At 44.6% G+C, this 20,194-nt stretch overlaps 1 protein-coding gene across 1 annotated transcript in view; it reads left to right on the top strand.

Annotated features, from left to right (window-relative positions):
- Positions 1–20,194, top strand: part of LOC138641512 (transient receptor potential channel pyrexia-like) — a 243,104-nt gene that overhangs the window by 102,411 nt on the left and 120,499 nt on the right. Inside the window, exons 12-13 of the mRNA XM_069728992.1 lie at positions 4,463–4,633; positions 17,380–17,450. Coding sequence (XP_069585093.1) covers positions 4,463–4,633; positions 17,380–17,450 — 242 coding nt within the window. The remainder of the gene's footprint in view (positions 1–4,462; positions 4,634–17,379; positions 17,451–20,194) is intronic.

Here is a 20,194-nt window from a genome sequence, read left to right as displayed (position 1 = left end):
CAAATGGTCACTCTATCATGGCTGGAGTGCAGCTCAGGTATTCATATTATAGCCTAAATAATGTCCTAAGTGTATGCTGACACAATCCTAGGTAAATGCAGCAATGGCCACTAACACACTCCTGTAAGCCAGACATCAGACATAAAAGATGTAAGTGAGGACAATATTTGTTACCTGAGAGTAAAGCTGCCACTGGAGATATGCCCAGGCGTCCCCTCACCCCGACGTGCGTTTTGCCTCCAGCTTTTTCGTTCTTTACAATTGTGCCATACTCTTTCCATTTTTGGATGGTGGATTGAACAGTGCTCCATGACATGTTCCAAGCTTGGGCTGTATTTTTATAACCTAACCCTGCTTTACTCTGCTCCACAACTTTATCCCTGACCTCTCTGGTGTGCTCCTTGGTTTTCCTAAAGCTGTTTGATCCCTAATGTCCTCAAACAAAGCTCTGAGGGCTCATAAAGCTCATAAATTACACACAGGTGGACTCAATTTACTAATTATGTGACTTCTGGAGGCAATTGGTCACTCGGGATTTTATTTAGGGGTATTAGACTACAGGGGGCTGAATACAAATGCATATCACAATTTTTAGATTTATATTTTTTTTATTATTTAGAAAACCCAGTATCATTTTCTTTACACGTCACAAATACTTTCTACTTTATGATGGTATCAAATAAAATCCCAATAAAATACATTTACCGGTAAGTTTGTGGGTGTAACATGAAAAAATGTGGAAAATAAACATGGTATGAATACTTTTTCAAGGCCCTGTATGTACTGCAAAGCTGTTGTATGGAAGGATTTAGGACATGCATTCTGACAGGTTCAAATTAAGGGGACTACAAAAAAAGGTTCTAAAATAAAAAAATGGAGTCTCTCCCCTTCTTTTATATATAAAAATTAAGAAATAAAAAAACAAACATGTTTGTATTGCCGTGTCTGTAATCGTCTGATCTATCAGACTATAAAGTTATGTAACCCATAAACGCAATAAGGCGGAAAACATTAATATGGTCGAATTGATTTTTTTTTGTTCAATATAGTACTAAGAAAAATATTAGCTCACCACGCAAAAAAACAAGCCTTCACAGGAAAAAAATAAAAAAAGATAGGAATCTCAGAAAATAACAACACAAACAAACTTTTTTTTTCCTCCTAACACCATAATGGTGGGGGGGAGAGGGTTTGCATTTTTTTCACGATTTCACTTGAAATTCTTTCCCATATTCCATTCCAATGAATATATGGTAAAATGATGTAATTGAAAAACATGATGATGTCATTGAAAATAATAACTAGTGTTGAGCCACCTCCCTAGTGTTCGGGTTCGGTTCGTCGAACAGGGACGTGTTCGACGAAATGTTCGTCGAACGTTCGACGAACACCGTCGAACCCCATTGAAACCAATGGCAGGCAAACACAAACACATACAAACACATGGAAAACACATACAAAACACCTTAAAAGGTGTCCAAAAGCTGACAAACTGCTCAGAAGACACAAAAAACACATGGAAAAGTCACAACTACATATAGTCATGCGAAAAGAAAAGAGGTGGAGGAGTAAAAGGAGGAGACACAGATATAGGCATGTCATGCCCTTCTAAAATCAAGAAAGGCTGGAGTAAAAATGTAAACTCACTCTACCAACACCCAGATGTCTTGACAAAAAAAAATAAAAAAAGAAATATCTTTAGGTAGAATGGCGGTGGGTCCATTCAGAACACTTTCCTTAGAAGACGTAGTGGTACCCCCGTTGGGAGTTGTGCCAAAAAAAGAACCCAATACATTCAGACTAATCCACCATTTGTCATATCCAATGGGCAGGTCAGTAAACGACAACATCGACGCAGAACCTCCTTTGACGAGGCAATCAGGTGGGTCAAGAAGTTGGTAAGGGGCACCCTAATGGCCAAAACAGACATTGAGGGGGCGTTCCGGTTACTACCTGTGCCTCCAAATAGTGTCCTCCCATTGGGCTGCTTCTGTGAAGGAGCATACTACATAGATCGCTGTTTGCCCATGGGGTGCTCCATATCCTGCTCACTATTTGAGGCGTTTAGTTGCTTCCTCAAATGTGTCGTCATGGACGTTTGTAAGGCGGCACATATTATCCATTACCTCGATGACTTCTTATGCCTGGGCCCACAAGATTCGCCTCACTGTGAAAACACGCGGTAGTCCACCTCCTGTGAGAAGGGGAGAGCTGGAGGGTGAGTGGACACCCCAGAGCCGAGGGGTTAGATTGAGAAAGAAAGAAGGCGGTATAGCTTGCTTCACCTGTAGAATGTAAGCCCGCAAGGGCAGGGTCCTCGCCCCTCTGTATCAGTCCGTCATTGTTAGTTTGTTTACTGTATGTGATATTTGTAACTTGTATGTAACCCCTTCTCATGTACAGCACCATGGAATCAATGGTGCTATATAAATAAATAATAATAATAATAATAATAATGGGTGGGATACTCTGCTGAGTAGCAGAAATTGCTACTAGGCCCAAAATGATTTCCTGGGCCAAATGCCGTTAAAAAATAGTACTTAGGTAAACAGGCGGTGTAGCTTGCTTCATGGGTGGGGTACGCTGCTGAGTTGCACCAAATTCTACTAGGCCCAAAATGAGTTCCTGGGCTAGATGCTGTTAAAAAATAGTACTTAGGTAAACAGGCGGTGTAGCTTGCTTCATGGGTGAAGTACGCTGCTGAGTAGCACCAAATTCTATTAGGCCCAAAAGGATTTCCTGGGCTAGATGTGGTTACAAAATAGTAGTTAGGTAAACAGGCGGTGTAGCTTGATTCATGGGTGGGGTACGCTGCTGAGTTGCACCAAATTCTACTAGGCCCAAAAGGATTTCCTGGGCTAGATGCCGTTACAAAATAGTAATTAGGTAAACAGGCGGTGTAGCATGCTTCATGGGTGAAGTATGCTGCTGAGTAGCATCAAATTGTACTAGGCCCAAAAGGATTTCCTGGGCCAGATGCTGTTAAAAATAGTACTTAGGTAAACAGGCGGTGGGTGGCTGGGCTACTCTGCTGACTACCAGACACTGCTCCTAGGCCCTAAACTATTAACTGGATTAGATGCAGTGAAAATTGAGATACACAGGCGGTAAAGTTTGTTTCACAGGTGGGCTACTCTGCTGACGTGTAGACACTGCACCTAGACCCTATACTATTAACTGGATTAGATGCAGTGAAAATAGAGATACACAGGCGGTGTAGTTAGTTTCACAGGCGGGCTACTCTGCTGAAGTGCAGACACTGCTCCTAGGCCCAAAACTAATAACTGGATTAGATGCAGTGAAAATAGAGATACACAGGCGGTGTAGTTAGTTTCACAGGCAGGTTACTCTGCTGACGTGCAGACACTGCTCCTAGGCCCAAAATTATTAACTGGGTTAGATGCAGTAAAAATAGAGATACACAGGCGGTGTAGTTAGTTTGACAGGCGGGCTACTCTGCTGACGTGCAGACACTGCTCCTAGGCCCTAAACTAATAACTGGATTAGATGTAGTAAAAATAGAGATACATAGACGGTGTAGCTAGCTTCACAGGCGGGCTACTCAGATGACTATCAGACACTGCTACTAGCCCAAAAGGATTGGCTGAGTTAGACTACACCAAATGCTGTGAGAAACACTTGCACAGCACTGGCACAGACCTGCCTGACAAACAGTGCAATGAACTGCTGTAACCTACCCTGAAAAGGGCTGATATTACAACTAGTTCCGACTCCTCCCGACTCCCTAAACCTATCTCTCTGACAATTCGCTCCAAAAAAACACTCTTAGTCTGTATAGCGCCCACAGCAGCAGCGGTGCCATCTAACACTAAGCTGCAGCAGTGAGGAAATGGTGGCGACGTGGCAAATGGCTGGTTCTTATAGGGCAAGGACATGTGACATACACAGCCAATGACACATGCCCTTGCTTGTGTGCATCACATGCACATTGCTGTGTGTGTGTGTGCTGAGAGACTGCACCGCCCCACTGTAAATGCGGGAAAGAAAAAAAAAAATGGAGATCGGCGTTATTTCAGCACAGATCTATCCCCCGCCCACTATACACTGAAACAGTCTATTAACAATGATAAACAGTTTTAATGTGCAAATCAAGCAAGGCTTTTGGTGAACGAACAGTTATCGAGCAGAAACTCGAACAGCCGAATTTTAAGCAAATTGTTCGGGTTCATCGAACGACTCGAACACCGCCCAAAACAGCTCGAATTTGAGATTGGTGAACAGTTTGACTCGAACACCGCTCATCTCTAATAATAACCCATCCTGCAAAAAAAAAACCCTCCTATGGCTGTATGGATGGAAAATGTAAAATAATATAATATATGGCTCTTGAAAGAAGGGAAGGAAAAAACGAACTCACAAAAACTAAAAAAAATAAAAGTGCCCTTCACGAGTTATCTTTCAGTAACCTGTAATTAAATATCTTCATTCTTCTTGATTTCAGGATGTTTGGAGAATCATTGTCATCTGCATAGCTCTGGGATTGACCTTATATCAAATCGTGGAGGAATTTAAAGAAATTTATCAGTCAAAGATCAAGATGAATCTATGGAAAGAATGGAGAAAAAAAGAGCTTGAGAAGGACTTAAAATACTGCCATCCAATGTGGTTAGAGGTACATGAAAGGCTATCCTTATTATAAGCTTTTTTTCTTTTTTTTTACTTTAGTGCAAGTCCACTTAAAAAAACCCTCTGAATTGCATACAGTGGTCTTGCCCAATAGTAGCTAATTTTTGGTCTAGAATAGTAAATTTGGTGGGAGAAGTCACAGAGTAGGAATGAGCGAATAGCTTCAGATAGGTGCTTATGCGAATGGCTATAACGCTTCCCGAATAGCTGCCTCGGGAACCCGGACACCTGGAGCGCTCCCGATAGTCAGCTGTTCGGTTCCGCAGCTACATGTGTCGCAGCTGTGTGACAGTCTTAACAAACAGGCTATCCATTCATGTGTTGTGATTGTCACACAGCCTCGACACATACAGCTGCGGCGCCGAACAGCTGATTATTGGGAGCGCTCCAGGTATCCGGGTTCCCGAGGCATCTATTCGGGAAGCGCTATAGCTATTCGGATAAGAACCTTTTTCGAAGCTATTCGCTCATCCCTATCACAGGGAGCTAAATGCCCTAAATTACCAGCAATTTTCTTTTTATGAGACATACCTTTAAATATGCAAAATACAACCTTTATATTGGCTTAGCTTATACTGCCAGCTGCTCAAATACACATAGCTTCCAGGTGGAAAAATCCAGATCTGCATTTCTCCATTGTTGCTAAGACTTATTATGGTATACAAGAGGATCTGGACTCATATGGATGGCTTATCAACATGCCCTAAATATACAGTATTACTTATCTCACTGGCGGACACAGACAGAAAAGGACTCCTGTGCAAAAACAATATATGAGCCCAAGAGCTCCTAAAAATGCTAAATTGCACCTGCTTTGGAGGTAGAAATGGCCCCCTTACCTCTTGATCCCCTGTGCGGCCGCACAGCTTGCACCAATGACATGTCTGCCCCTGACTTATCTTCATAATGTGATGGATGTGCCTATTATTATTTGTGAAATGGGCTATTTGTCTATGCCTTTCTTTTTTTATTACTGTTACCACTATACTTACCTCCGCCGGTCCCGGGTCTGTCCCTGCCGACGCCACACTCGCTGCTCCTTCCTCCTCCGCAGTCGTCACTCCTGCCTCCGCCTCTTCCTGGTCTGGTTCCCGGCGCGTGTCTCTTCGGGCGCATCGGTGCGCCTCCCCTCTGCAGCCAGTCACGCGCCCTGTCTCCTCCTTTCCTCTCTTTAGAGATCGGGCACGCACACACTCCTCCTTATCCTGGGCTGGGACCTGACCCGGTAGTGTTGGTTAGCCAATGGGGGCTTGGCATCTTGTATTTCAGGCCGCCCTCTCCTTGTGGAGGCGCCTGACTGTTGAGTTTTACTCTGAGCTCCTGCTCTGGTTTTGCTCGTCTTTCCAGGCTCGTCCTGCTGTCTGTTGTTTCACCTCTGATCGCAGTCTCTAATCCGCTTCCCTAGCTCCTTGTTCCATACGCTTCCTTTGCCTCTGCTAACCTTCTGGTTTCTCTGTTCTCCGCAGTCCTGGTCTCCTCTTCTATACGTCCTCCTCTCCGCTCCCTGTCCATTTCCCCTGTCCCGTCCTCATTCCCTCCTCTCCTGAGCCGATCCCTGGTCCTGGCATCCGTGGTACTTGAGGCCTCCGAGTTTGCTTCCTAACTATCCCTGTATAGGGGTTGTCTATACTGGATAGCTCACTTGGAGGAGGTTCGGTATCACGGTCCAGTGGGTCCACTCTTGTCCACCACCATCTCTGGCATAACAGTCGGTGTCTGGCGTAACAATTACATCCTTGTATATACACTGCTCAAAAAAATAAAGGGATCACTTAAACAACAGAATATAACTCCAAGTAAATCAAGCTTCTATGAAATCAAACTGTCCACTTAGGAAGCAACACTGATTGACAATCAATTTCACATGATGTTATGCAGATGGAATAGCCAACAGATGGAAATTACTGGCAATTATCAAGACACCCTCAATATAGGAGTGGTTCTGCAGGTGGGGACCACAGATCACATCTCAGTACCAATGCTTTCTGGCTGATGTTTTGGTCACTTTTGAATGTTAGTTATGCTTTCACACTTGTGGTAGCATGAGACGGACTCTCCAACCCACACAAGTGGCTCAGGTAGTGCAGCTCATCCAGGTTGGCACATCAATGCGAGCTGTGGCAAGGTTTGCTGTGTCTGTCAGCGTAGTGTCCAGAGGCTGGAGGCGCTACCAGGAGACAGGCCAGTACACCAGGAGACGTGGTGGGAGTCATAGCAGGGCAACAATTCAGCAGCAGGAGCACTACCTCTGCCTTTGTGCAAGGAGGAACAGGAGGAGCACTGTGTTATGACCTGGTGGTCAGGACAATAATGGACCTGGTGGTTAAGAGCGCACAGAATGACCTGATAATTACTAATAATATAGGACGAGCTCTGAGATGTGGGAACTCTGCTGACCGCAATCCCTAATCCCATCACACACACTAGAAATAGCCGTGGAGTGCTCCTGATGCTCCCTAGGCGCCTCGTCACAGCCTAAGGAACTAGCTAGCCCTAAAGATAGAAAAATAAAGCCTACCTTGCCTCAGAGAAATTCCCCAAAGGAACAGGCAGCCCCCCACATATAATGACTGTGAGTAAAGATGAAAATTACAAACACAGAGATGAAATAGATTTAGCAAAGTGAGGCCCGACTTACTGAACAGACAGAGGATAGGAAAGGCAGCTTTGCGGTCAGCACAAAAAACTACAAAAAGACCACGCAGAGGGCGCAAAAAGACCCTCCGCACCGACTCACGGTGCGGAGGCGCTCCCTCTGCGTCCCAGAGCTTCCAGCAAGCAAGACAACAATCAAAATAGCAAGCTGGACAGAAAAATAGCAAACCAGAGAAAAACAAGCAGTAACTTAGCTTGTGCTGGGAAGACAGGTCACAAGAACGATCCAGGAGTGAACTAGACCAATACTGGAACATTGACAGGTGGCATGGAGCAAAGATCTAAGTGGAGTTAAATAGAGCAGCCAGCTAACGAATCAACCTCGTCACCTGTGGAAGGAACCTCAGAAGCCGCAGCCCCACTCACAACTACCAGAGGAAGCCCATGGACAGAACCAGCCGAAGTACCATTCATGACCACAGGAGGGAGCTTGACAACAGAATTCACAACAGTACCCCCCCCTTGAGGAGGGGTCACCGAATCCTCACCAGAGCCCCCAGGCCAACCAGGACGAGCAAAATGAAAGGCACGAACCAGATCGGCAGCATGAACATCGGAGGCAAAGACCCAGGAATTATCTTCCTGACCATAACCCTTCCACTTGACCAGGTACTGGAGTTTCCGTCTCGAAATACGAGAATCCAAAATCTTCTCCACCACATACTCCAACTCCCCCTCAACCAACACCGGGGCAGGAGGATCAACGGATGGAACCACAGGCGCCACGTATCTCCGCAACAATGACTTATGGAATACATTATGGATGGCAAAAAAAGCTGGAAGGGTCAAACGAAACGACACAGGATTGAGAACCTCAGAAATCTTATACGGACCAATGAAACGAGGCTTAAACTTAGGAGAGGAAACCCTCATAGGAACATAACGAGATGACAACCAAACCAAATCCCCAACACGAAGTCGGGGACCCACACAGCGCCGGCGGTTAGCGAAACGTTGAGCCTTCTCCTGGGACAATGTCAAATTGTCCACCACATGAGTCCAAATCTGCTGCAACCTATCCACCACAGTATCTACACCAGGACAGTCCGAAGACTCAACCTGCCCTGAAGAGAAACGAGGATGGAAACCAGAATTGCAGAAAAACGGCGAAACCAAAGTAGCCGAGCTGGCCCGATTATTAAGGGCGAACTCAGCCAAAGGCAAAAAGGACACCCAATCATCCTGATCAGCAGAAACAAAGCATCTCAGATATGTTTCCAAAGTCTGATTAGTTCGTTCGGTTTGGCCATTTGTCTGAGGATGGAAAGCCGAGGAAAAAGACAAATCAATGCCCATCCTAGCACAAAAGGCTCGCCAAAACCTCGAAACAAACTGGGAACCTCTGTCAGAAACAATGTTCTCCGGAATGCCATGTAAACGAACCACATGCTGGAAAAACAATGGCACCAAATCAGAGGAAGAAGGCAATTTAGACAAGGGTACCAAATGGACCATCTTAGAGAAGCGATCACAAACCACCCAAATTACCGACATCTTTTGAGAGACAGGGAGATCCGAAATAAAATCCATAGAGATATGCGTCCAGGGCCTCTTCGGGACCGGCAAGGGCAAAAGCAACCCACTGGCACGAGAACAGCAGGGCTTAGCCCGAGCACTAGTCCCACAGGACTGCACAAAAGAACGCACATCCCGCGACAAAGACGGCCACCAAAAGGATCTAGCCACCAAATCTCTGGTACCAAAGATTCCCGGATGACCAGCCAACACTGAACAATGAACCTCAGAGATAACTCTACTAGTCCATTTATCAGGGACAAACAGTTTCTCTGCTGGGCAACGGTCAGGTCTATCAGCCTGAAATTTTTGCAGCACCCGCCGCAAATCAGGGGAGATGGCAGACAAAATTACCCCCTCTTTGAGAATACCCGCCGGCTCAGGAACACCCGGAGAGTCGGGCACAAAACTCCTTGACAGGGCATCAGCCTTCACATTCTTAGAGCCTGGAAGGTACGAAACCACAAAATCAAAACGGGAGAAAAATAGCGACCAACGAGCCTGTCTAGGATTCAACCGTTTGGCAGACTCGAGATAAGTCAAATTCTTGTGATCCGTCAAGACCACCACGCGATGCTTGGCTCCTTCAAGCCAATGACGCCACTCCTCGAATGCCCACTTCATGGCCAACAACTCTCGATTGCCAACATCATAATTGCGCTCAGCAGGCGAAAACTTTCTAGAAAAGAAGGCACATGGTTTCATCACCGAGCCATCAGAACTTCTTTGCGACAAAACAGCCCCTGCTCCAATCTCAGAAGCATCAACCTCGACCTGAAACGGAAGTGAAACATCTGGCTGGCACAACACAGGGGCAGAAGAAAAACGACGCTTCAACTCCTGAAAAGCTTCCACAGCCGCAGAAGACCAATTGACCACATCAGCACCCTTCTTGGTCAAATCAGTCAACGGTTTAGCAACACTAGAAAAATTACTGATGAAGCAACGATAAAAATTAGCAAAGCCCAGGAACTTTTGCAGACTCTTCACAGATGTCGGCTGAGTCCAATCATAAATGGCCTGGACTTTAACAGGGTCCATCTCGATAGTAGAAGGGGAAAAAATGAAACCCAAAAATGAAACCTTCTGAACTCCAAAGAGACACTTTGACCCCTTCACAAACAAAGAATTCGCACGAAGGACCTGGAACACCATTCTGACCTGCTTCACGTGAGACTCCCAATCATCCGAGAAAACCAAAATATCATCCAAATATACAATCAGGAATTTATCCAGGTACTCTCGGAAGATGTCATGCATAAAGGACTGAAATACTGATGGAGCATTGGAAAGCCCGAATGGCATAACCAGGTACTCAAAATGGCCCTCGGGCGTATTAAATGCTGTCTTCCATTCATCGCCCTGTTTAATAAGCACAAGATTATACGCACCACGAAGATCTATCTTGGTGAACCAACTAGCCCCCTTAATCCGAGCAAATAAATCAGACAGCAGCGGCAAAGGGTACTGAAATTTGACTGTGATCTTATTAAGAAGGCGGTAATCAATACAAGGTCTCAAAGAACCATCCTTCTTGGCCACAAAAAAGAACCCTGCTCCCAATGGTGACGACGACGGGCGAATATGACCCTTCTCCAAGGATTCCTTTACATAACTCCGCATAGCGGCGTGCTCTGGCACAGATAAATTGAACAGTCGGCCCTTAGGAAACTTACTACCAGGAATCAAATTGATAGCACAATCACAATCCCTATGAGGAGGTAGGGCACTGGATTTGGGCTCATCAAATACATCCCGGTAATCCGACAAAAACTCCGGGACTTCAGAAGGGGTGGATGACGAAATAAACAAAAATGGAACATCACCATGTACTCCCTGACAACCCCAGCTGGACACAGACATAGATTTCCAATCCAATGCTGGATTATGGACCTGTAGCCATGGCAACCCCAAAACGACCATATCATGCAGATTATGCAACACCAAAAAGCGAATATCCTCCTGATGTGCAGGAGCCATGCACATGGTCAATTGAGTCCAGTACTGAGGCTTATTCTTGGCCAAAGGCGTAGCATCAATTCCTCTTAATGGAATAGGATACTGCAAGGGCTCCAAGAAAAAACCACAGCGCCTAGCAAACTCCAAGTCCATCAAATTCAGGGCAGCGCCTGAATCCACAAATGCCATAACAGAATAGGACGACAAAGAGCAAATCAGACTAACGGACAAAAGAAATTTAGACTGTACCGTACCAATGGTGGCAGACCTAGCGAAACTCTTAGTGCGCTTAGGACAATCGGAGATAGCATGAGTGGAATCACCACAGTAAAAACACAGCCCATTCCGACGTCTGTGTTCTTGCCGTTCAGCTCTGGTCAAAGTCCTATCACATTGCATAGGCTCAGGTCTATGCTCAGATAATACCGCCAAATGGTGCACAGCTTTACGCTCACGTAAGCGTCGATCGATCTGAATGGCCAAAGACATAGACTCATTCAGACCAGCAGGCATGGGAAATCCCACCATGACATCCTTAAGGGCTTCAGAGAGACCCTTTCTGAAAATTGCTGCCAGGGCACATTCATTCCACTGAGTGAGTACAGACCACTTCCTAAACTTCTGACAATATATCTCTACCTCATCCTGACCCTGACACAGAGCCAGCAAGATTTTCTCTGCCTGATCCACTGAATTTGGTTAATCATAAAGCAATCCGAGCGCCAGAAAAAACGCATCAACATCACGCAATGCCGGATCTCCTGGCGCAAGGGAAAATGCCCAGTCTTGAGGGTCGCCATGTAACAAAGAAATAATGATTTTCACTTGTTGAACAGGGTCACCTGAGGAGCGAGGTTTCAAAGCAAGAAACAATTTACAATTATTTTTGAAATTCAGAAACTTAGATCTATCCCCAAAAAACAAATCAGGAATAGGAATCCTAGGCTCTAACATTGGATTCTGAACCACAAAATCTTGAATGTTTTGTACCCTTGCAGTGAGATTATCCATACAAGAGGACAGACCTTGAATGTCCATATCTACACCTGTATCCTGAACCACCCAGAGGTAAAGGGGAAAAGAGAAACAAAACACACTGCAAAGAAAAAAAAATGGTCTCAGAACTTCTCTTATCCCTCTATTGAGATGCATTAGTACTTTGGGCCACCTGTACTGTTATGACCTGGTGGTCAGGACAATAATGGACCTGGTGGTTAAGAGCGCACAGAATGATCTGATAGTTACTAATAATATAGGACGAGCTCTGAGACGTGGGAACTCTGCTGACCGCAATCCCTAATCCTATCACACACACTAGAAATAGCCGTGGAGCGCTCCTGACGCTCCCTAGGCGCCTCGTCACAGCCTAAGGAACTAGCTAGCCCTAAAGATAGAAAAATAAAGCCTACCTTGCCTCAGAGAAATTCCCCAAAGGAACAGGCAGCCCCCCCACATATAATGACTGTGAGTAAAGATGAAAATTACAAACACAGAGATGAAATAGATTTAGCAAAGTGAGGCCCGACTTACTGAACAGACAGAGGATAGGAAAGGCAGCTTTGCGGTCAGCACAAAAAACTACAAAAAGACCACGCAGAGGGCGCAAAAAGACCCTCCGCACCGAATCACGGTGCGGAGGCGCTCCCTCTGCGTCCCAGAGCTTCCAGCAAGCAAGACAACAATCAAAATAGCAAGCTGGACAGAAAAATAGCAAACCAGAGAAAAACAAGCAGTAACTTAGCTTCTGCTGGGAAGACAGGTCACAAGAACGATCCAGGAGTGAACTAGACCAATACTGGAACATTGACAGGTGGCATGGAGCAAAGATCTAAGTGGAGTTAAATAGAGCAGCCAGCTAACGAATCAACCTCGTCACCTGTGGAAGGAACCTCAGAAGCCGCAGCCCCACTCACAACTACCAGAGGAAGCCCATGGACAGAACCAGCCAAAGTACCATTCATGACCACAGGAGGGAGCTTGACAACAGAATTCACAACAGCACTGCCAGAGCCCTGCAAAATGACTTCCAGCAGACCACAAATGTGCATGTGTCTGCACAAACTGTTAGAAACCGACTCCATGAGGATGGTCTGAGTGCCCGACGTCCACATATGGGGGTTGTGCTCACAGCCCAACACCATGCAGGACGCTTGGCATTTTCCACAGAACACCAGGATTGGCAAATTCGCCACTGGCGCCCTGTGCTCATCACAGATGAAAGCAGGTTCACACTAAGCACATGTGACAGATGTGACAGAGTCTGGAGATGCTGTGGAGAGCAATCTGCTGCCTGCAACATCCTTCAGCATGACCGGTTTGGCAATGGGTCACTAATGGTGTGGGGTGGCATTTCTTTGGAGGGCCGCACAGCCCTCCATGTGCTCACCAGAGGTGTCCTGACTGTCATTAGGTACCAAGATGAGATCCTCAGACCCCTTGTGACACCATATGCTGGTGCGGTTGGCCCTGGGTTCCTCTTAATGCAGGACAATGCCGGACCTCATCTGGCTGGAGTGTGTCAGCAGTGCCTGCAAGATGAAGGCATTGAATCTATGGACTGGTCCGCCCGTTCCCCAGACCTGAATCCAATTGAGCACATCTGGGACATCATGTCTCGTACCATCCACCAACGTCAAGTTGCACCACAGACTGTCCAGGAGTTGACTGATGCTTTAGTCCAGGTCTGGGAGGAGATCCCTCAGGAGATCATCTGCCGCCTCATCAGGAGCATCGCCAGGTGTTGTACAGTAGGGAGGTAATACAGGCATGTGGAGGCCACACACAATGCTGAGCATCTTTTCCTTGTCATGAGGCATTTCCACTGAAGTTGGATCAGCCTGTAATTTGATTTTCCACTTTGATTATCATTCCAAATCCAGTCCTCCATAGGATATTCATTTTGGTTTACATTGATAATTGTTATTTTTTATTGTTCTGAACACATTCCACTATGCAATGAATAAAAATTTGCAACTGGAATATTTCATTCAGAGATATCTAAGATGTGGTATTTTATTGTTCCCTTTTTTTTCAGCAGTGTAGTATATGTAAGGTAGCCTAACCTATTTAGCGATGTTACTTGATATTTAAAGATGGATTCTGAGGCCAAATGTGAGAAATTGTTCTCTTAGAATTTTAATCAAGTTTTTATGTTTCATGCTGGAAAACCTTGGATATACCTTAAAGGGAATCTGTTAGTAGGATCAACACTCTTAGTAGTCTATATGGATATACTGTTATGAACGTAAAACACACATACACAAACTCACGGTTAACGGAAGAAGGGAAGACCTACTAAAGGGACATGCCGCACCTACATCCAACATGTCCCTGTACCGAATAGAAAGTGTGCAGGAAGATTCTCGAAAACCCAGGGTGAGAAAATGAAAACACTTTTATATAAGGTAGAATGGGAAAGCTAAGAAGAGCCAAAAATAAATGGAACAAGAATAACCTCCCAGATGCCTAAAGAAGTGAAAGGAGGAGGATATGTGAAGGAAAACACAGACTCACTGCAGGAATACAACTGGTTTTCTCATGCAAGGTAAACCCCTTAGCTGAAAGGCTGGACCTGCTAAATACAAGTTCACTTAGAGGTATAGCCAGCAAGGAAGTGCAGTGAAGGGTGAACATATAAATCCCAACCCAGAATGTGATAAGGCAGACCAAAATGGGAAAATGGAAAACACCCAGAGAGGAGCACACCAAGAAGAGGGAACAAAGACAATTGGAACTATCTGCATGTGGGCAGAGAAGAAGTGGCAATAGCTCAGTAGACAGGAGAACCAACCACAGGTCAGCAGATCTAATCCCCAAACCGAGCCATAATACACACAGGTCATAGAAAGTTGAATAAAATAATACTTTGATATTTGCAATCTGATGTCTTAGTTCAAAGAAATCCATGTTTTTCTTAATATGTAAATAAGCTATTAAGATCTATGGGACGAACATAGATATCCCTGAGATTCTGCCTCCACAGCTTAATTTAAATTAAATGGCGAGTTACAAGCGTGAGACATGTAAATACTGACAGTCTGCTTTCCTGATCTACATATTTCACACTGATAATACCCCTTTACATCTGTAGCCAGATTCTCGCAGAAATCTATGTCTGGCCCAAAGATCTTAACAACTCATTTGCATTTAAAGAAAAACATGGATTTCTCTGGAATAAGACAACGGATCACAAATATCAAGGTATTATTTTATTCAGCTTTCTATGACCTACATGCCCATATAGATGGTTTATGAAGGTTAATCCTACTGATATATTCCCTTTAGGAAAACTCAGAACATACTCTAATGCTTTGTTCACATTAGTTATGAGTGATGGGATTTCCAGCTCTTGTACTGAGTTGGATCATTTGGCTCAACTCAATAACAAGAGACAGCCCTTTTGACTTCCAAATGGCTCTCTATCTAATACCACTACTCCTTGCATCAGGTAGTGGGCAATGTTTTAGGGGAGGAATACAGCTTTACGGCTTGTGCGGATGGGGTTGTATCATCACAAAAGGGAGTCCCACCTTTAGTTTCAGGAGCCCACTGTGAGATTTACAAGCTCCCTTGTGGGACACCTTATCTTATACTTTTCATATTTAGATAGGTACAGTTGTGCTCAAAAGTTTACATACTCTGGCAGTCTGTTTGCTTTCTTGGCCTTTTTTCAGAGAATATGAATAATAACACCAAAACTTTTTCTCCACTAATGGTTAGTGGTTGGGTGAAGCTATGTATTGTCAGACTATTGTGTTTTCTCTTTTTTTAAATCATAATGACAACCCAAAACATTCAAATGACCCTGATCAAAATGTCCACCCTTGTTTCATTTTGATCATTCTGGTAGATGGTAGCAGATTTTTTCAAGAATGTTTCATTGCTTTTGTCCACTCATCCTTCCTTCAACCACTTGAAGTTTGCTAGCGAGATATTCTGAAAAATAGCTCCACACCATGATGTTCCCACCTCTTATTGTGTCAACAACTGCATTCTGGACATCAGTCAAGTCAGCAGTCTTCCCCATGATTGTGGAGCCTACTGAAACAGACTATGGGAACTTTTTAAACACTTAGGAAGCCTTTTTGTTAATTATTCTAATTTACTGAGATAATGACTTTTGAGTGTAAGCCATAATCATCAGCATTAACAAAAAGAAACACTTGATATAGATCCCTCTGTTTGGTCTCTTTTCTCCTATAACCATTGTGAAGACAAAGCATTTATTCTTAATTAACCAGATGTAATTCAGGAGGCATAAACTGTTATCTATTTGTTGACTTTATGTGTTTGTTCATCAGTTGGTCAAGAACCATACACTGTTATCACATGAGTCTTAAAAGTTGTTTTTTTAATATTTTGAGTGGCAGATGTTTGCCTCTTATATCAGCTCCTACATCTATTTGTCTGCTTTCTTTGCAAGACAGTGATGCAGGGTCATTAGGCAATGAATGTTTGCTTAATATGTTGATTGACCATAGTGTTGGTCCTTTAGCTTGTTGACATGCAAATTTTGAAGGATAAACTATAAATAATTAAGCAATGCAGGTTAACCTCATCACCCCTTGTCCTGTGGATGTTGGCTTGAAGGACAACAGTTGTGAACTATAAAAGGGATATGCCTCTGTGACAAGACATCCAAGAAATCCAAGAGTTTCAGAGATCCAAAGAACCAGAGACAAGAACACTCTACAGGATAGCTGCCAGATCATGGCTCTATCACAAGGGACACAGATTTCACATTCTACAAGATGCCAGCTTAAGGTTCCATGGCCCCAGCTGAAAGAATACAGATCTGCTCCATTGACTATCACTGAATTCATGGATATGTTTGGGGAATCCAGTATTTGGACCCACCGGTCACCTGAACCCCATGTTTACATTTGTGAAAGCCAGGATTTGGACCCACCTGTCACCTGGCTCCGTGGATATATTTGGAGAAGCCAGGTTGTGACCCTCTAGTCACCTGGCCTTGTACTTCAATGAACTATCCGCTTCCTAAGCTTGGCCTTACCTCCTCTCTGTGTAAGCCACAGGTGGGTGTAGTCAGCCCTAGAAGCTCTAAAATCACAGCTGCTCTTATCCCGGTGAGTCAGCGGAAGGGTGAGACTCTGTAATTTTGCACCATCTTGGGTATTTTGCTGGGACTATTCTATGTGTTATTTGCCTGTTTTGTGGTTCAATAAAGTATTGCCACACTGTTTTACCCTCACCCTGTGTTGTCTGAGTAGTATTATTCCCATGGTAAAAGGAGAGCTGGCGTTCGGTGGGATGAGCCCTGGCCCATGCAGTTTTGGGCTAGCGGACTAGAGCACACGTCTGGATAATTAAGATTAAATACTGTGTCATCACATTTGACGACAGCTTACATTTACAAACGCTCCTGTAACAATATTACAAGAAGCTCATTTATGGACTCATCAACACAGAGTCTATTAGAGGCAAAAGGTACAAAATTTGTAATAACACACAACTGGAAAAAATTTTTTATCCCAAAATACATGCATTTAAATAATAAAAAATACTTGTTACCAAAGGTTGACAACCCTTTTAAGAATTCAGTCGATCCTACAAGTCATAACATTTGGTGCACTTTTATTGTAGGAAAAGGAATACTTGCAGAAGGGTATTGACGACTTGCAGGCTATTCACCCCGCTTACTTCAAAGATTTCTGGTAGGTGATCCCAAATATCTGACATTTCATATGGAAGGCTGATATTCTAGGAACTTATCTGGTGTTCATGCCTCTGGGGAGTAAATTGACATGAGCTATAGGACACTAACACAGTGTGACTATGTCCCTAATGCAAATCTATACTACGCTGTGTAGACATTATGTGATGACATCCTCAAAGGGGGAACATAGTCCTGCTCTGTACCTTGCTCGGAGGGATGTTTTAACAATGCCATCAGTACAGATCCACTACCCGCTACTGCATAAGCTTTACACGCTTGACAGTGGCCTAAAACATCAGCAGAAACAGCAATTTAAATGTCTACAATTCACGTGAGAAGCATTACAATGCCATGTATCACTGTAAAGGTTGTGTGCACATTTGAAGCCATTCCTCTAAAATAAAAAATAAAGCAGCTCTACAATGGTTAGTAATGAAAACATGTCCTATCATTTTGTTTTTTATGAACAATAAAAACCGTGGGCTGCTACCTTTCTGTGTCGATCTGAAAAATGACCTCGAAAAAAGCACAAGCTTGGTTTATGTGACCTCCGTTCGTCTCACTGCCATTTATAGTCCCATCGGAGTTTGTTTAAATCACGTTTTAGAGAGTCTCAGGCAACCCCCTTCCTCCACTAACGCAGTGTGAACAGGGCCTAACGTATGTCTGTCCTGTCTGACAAAAACCTGTAGAAAAGCATAGTCTTGCTGCGCTCATCCACGTAAAATTAAAAGTTTTTTTTTTATTGTGAGGCTGCGCTGTTGATGAATGGTTAAAGGGAACCTGTCATGTAAAAAAAATGCTATTAACCTGCAGATATGGGGTTAATGTGCAGGTTAATAGCGTTCTGAACCGGCTCGGCGCTAACACTAAGAGCCCCGCTGCTGGCACTAAGTGAACTTAATTCCTCCTGGCTGCCTCGGGCTTTCAGTCGTAGGGGTGAACTGGTGCAGTTTCAGTCACCCCTCTGTGTGTGATGAATGGCGGATGTAACTGCACCCCCCCCCCCCCCCGATACTGACTGGCAGCTGGCTCTAATGCTTACAGAGCCAGAGCATGCTTACCAATACCGCTCATTATGCACTGACTGAAGCCGCAACGATCCACCCATATGACCCATATGACTGAAAGCCAGACGCTGCCTGGAGGAATAAAGCGCATTATCCCCCTCCCCCCCCCCCAACAACGGTGGTCTAAGTGCAGGTGCAGCTTCAGAATGCTATTGACCTGCAGATCAACCTCATACCTGCAGGTCAATATGTGGTTTTTTCATGACAGATTCCCTTTAAGCTCATTTGTTCTCACGTTATCTGTCTCTTGTAAATTTGAGTAAAACAAAAAATAATTAAAAATTCTTTACTTTGCAACAGTATTCAAGTGTCTAAGGACAGAGACAGACTGCCATATAACTCGTGCAAGGACCGCATCGTAAACCTCGTACTGGCTGTCTACTCTCCTGACCTGAGCCTGACGGCTACATAGAAATACATCCCGCTGTCATGCTCAGGTCAGAAGGTGCGTGAAGTGCAATGCGATCATCGCACAAGTTATACGTCAGTCTGTCTCAGCCTTAAGGCTATGTTCACACTTTGCGGCGTCCCTCTGCGGGTTCTCTCGCAGCGGATTTGATAAATCTGCAGGGCAAAACCGCTGTGGTTCTCCCTGCAGATTTATCGCGGTTTGTTCTGCGGTTTCTGCTGCGGGTTTCCGCCTATACTATTGATGCTGCATATGCAGCAATATGCAGCATCAATTGTAATGTTAAAAATAATAAAAATTGGTTATACTCACCCTCTGATGTCCGGATCTCCTCGGCGCTGCACCCGGCGGTCCGGTTCCAAAGATGCTATGCGAGAAGGACCCTTCGTGACGTCACGGTCATGTGACCGCGACGTCACCGCAGGTCCTGTTCGCACAGCAACTCTGACCGGACGGCCGCGTGCAGCGCTGAGAGGTGAGTATAACATGATTTTTTATTTTTATTCTTTTTTTTACCCCAAATATGGTTCCCAGGGCCTGGAGGAGAGTCTCCTCTCCTCCACCCCGGGTAGGAACCGCACATTAGCCGCTTACTTCCCGCAACGTGGGCACAGCCCCATGCGGGAAGTAAGCGGTTCAATGCATTCCCATGGGTGCAGAATCGCAGCGATTCTGCACAAAGAAGTGACATGCTGCGGGTTTTAAACCGCTGCGTTTCTGCACGATTTTTCCCGCAGCATGTGCACAGCAGTTTGCGGTTTCCATAGGGTTTACATGTAAATGGAAATGCTATGGAAACTGCTGCGTACCCGCAGCATCAAAATCGCGGCGGTTCCGCGGTAAAAACCGCAAAGTGTGAACCCAGCCTTAATCCTTTCAGCATGGATGGTGTCACTGACTTCCCTCCAGGCTGCTTCCTGTTTTCTATATAAACCGAAAAATGAGAGCCAAACAACCACTAGGTGCAGTAATGGATACATGTAACTAGGCAAATGAAAAAACATCAATTATGACCATATACATAAAAACCATACCAGACGGGGGTAAATATGAGTATAAAGTTTTATTGAAGATACTAAATATAAATAGTTCAAATACAAACAGGACAGCAGTGAATGAGCAAAGAACAGCTAAAAAGAGCAGCGCATCAGATGTAACAAAAAATAGAGGATGCGCTGAAAGACTGCACAAAAAAGTGACTGTGTTAGGACTGGCGGAACGCACCAAGAAAGATGCGTTCGCAGTCCGGGGTCCACCGTGCAG

Source organism: Ranitomeya imitator, chromosome 6 (assembly GCF_032444005.1).
Source record: "Ranitomeya imitator isolate aRanImi1 chromosome 6, aRanImi1.pri, whole genome shotgun sequence".
NCBI classification, from domain to species: Eukaryota; Metazoa; Chordata; class Amphibia; order Anura; family Dendrobatidae; genus Ranitomeya; species Ranitomeya imitator.
This window is presented reverse-complemented; position numbering and strand designations above follow the sequence as displayed.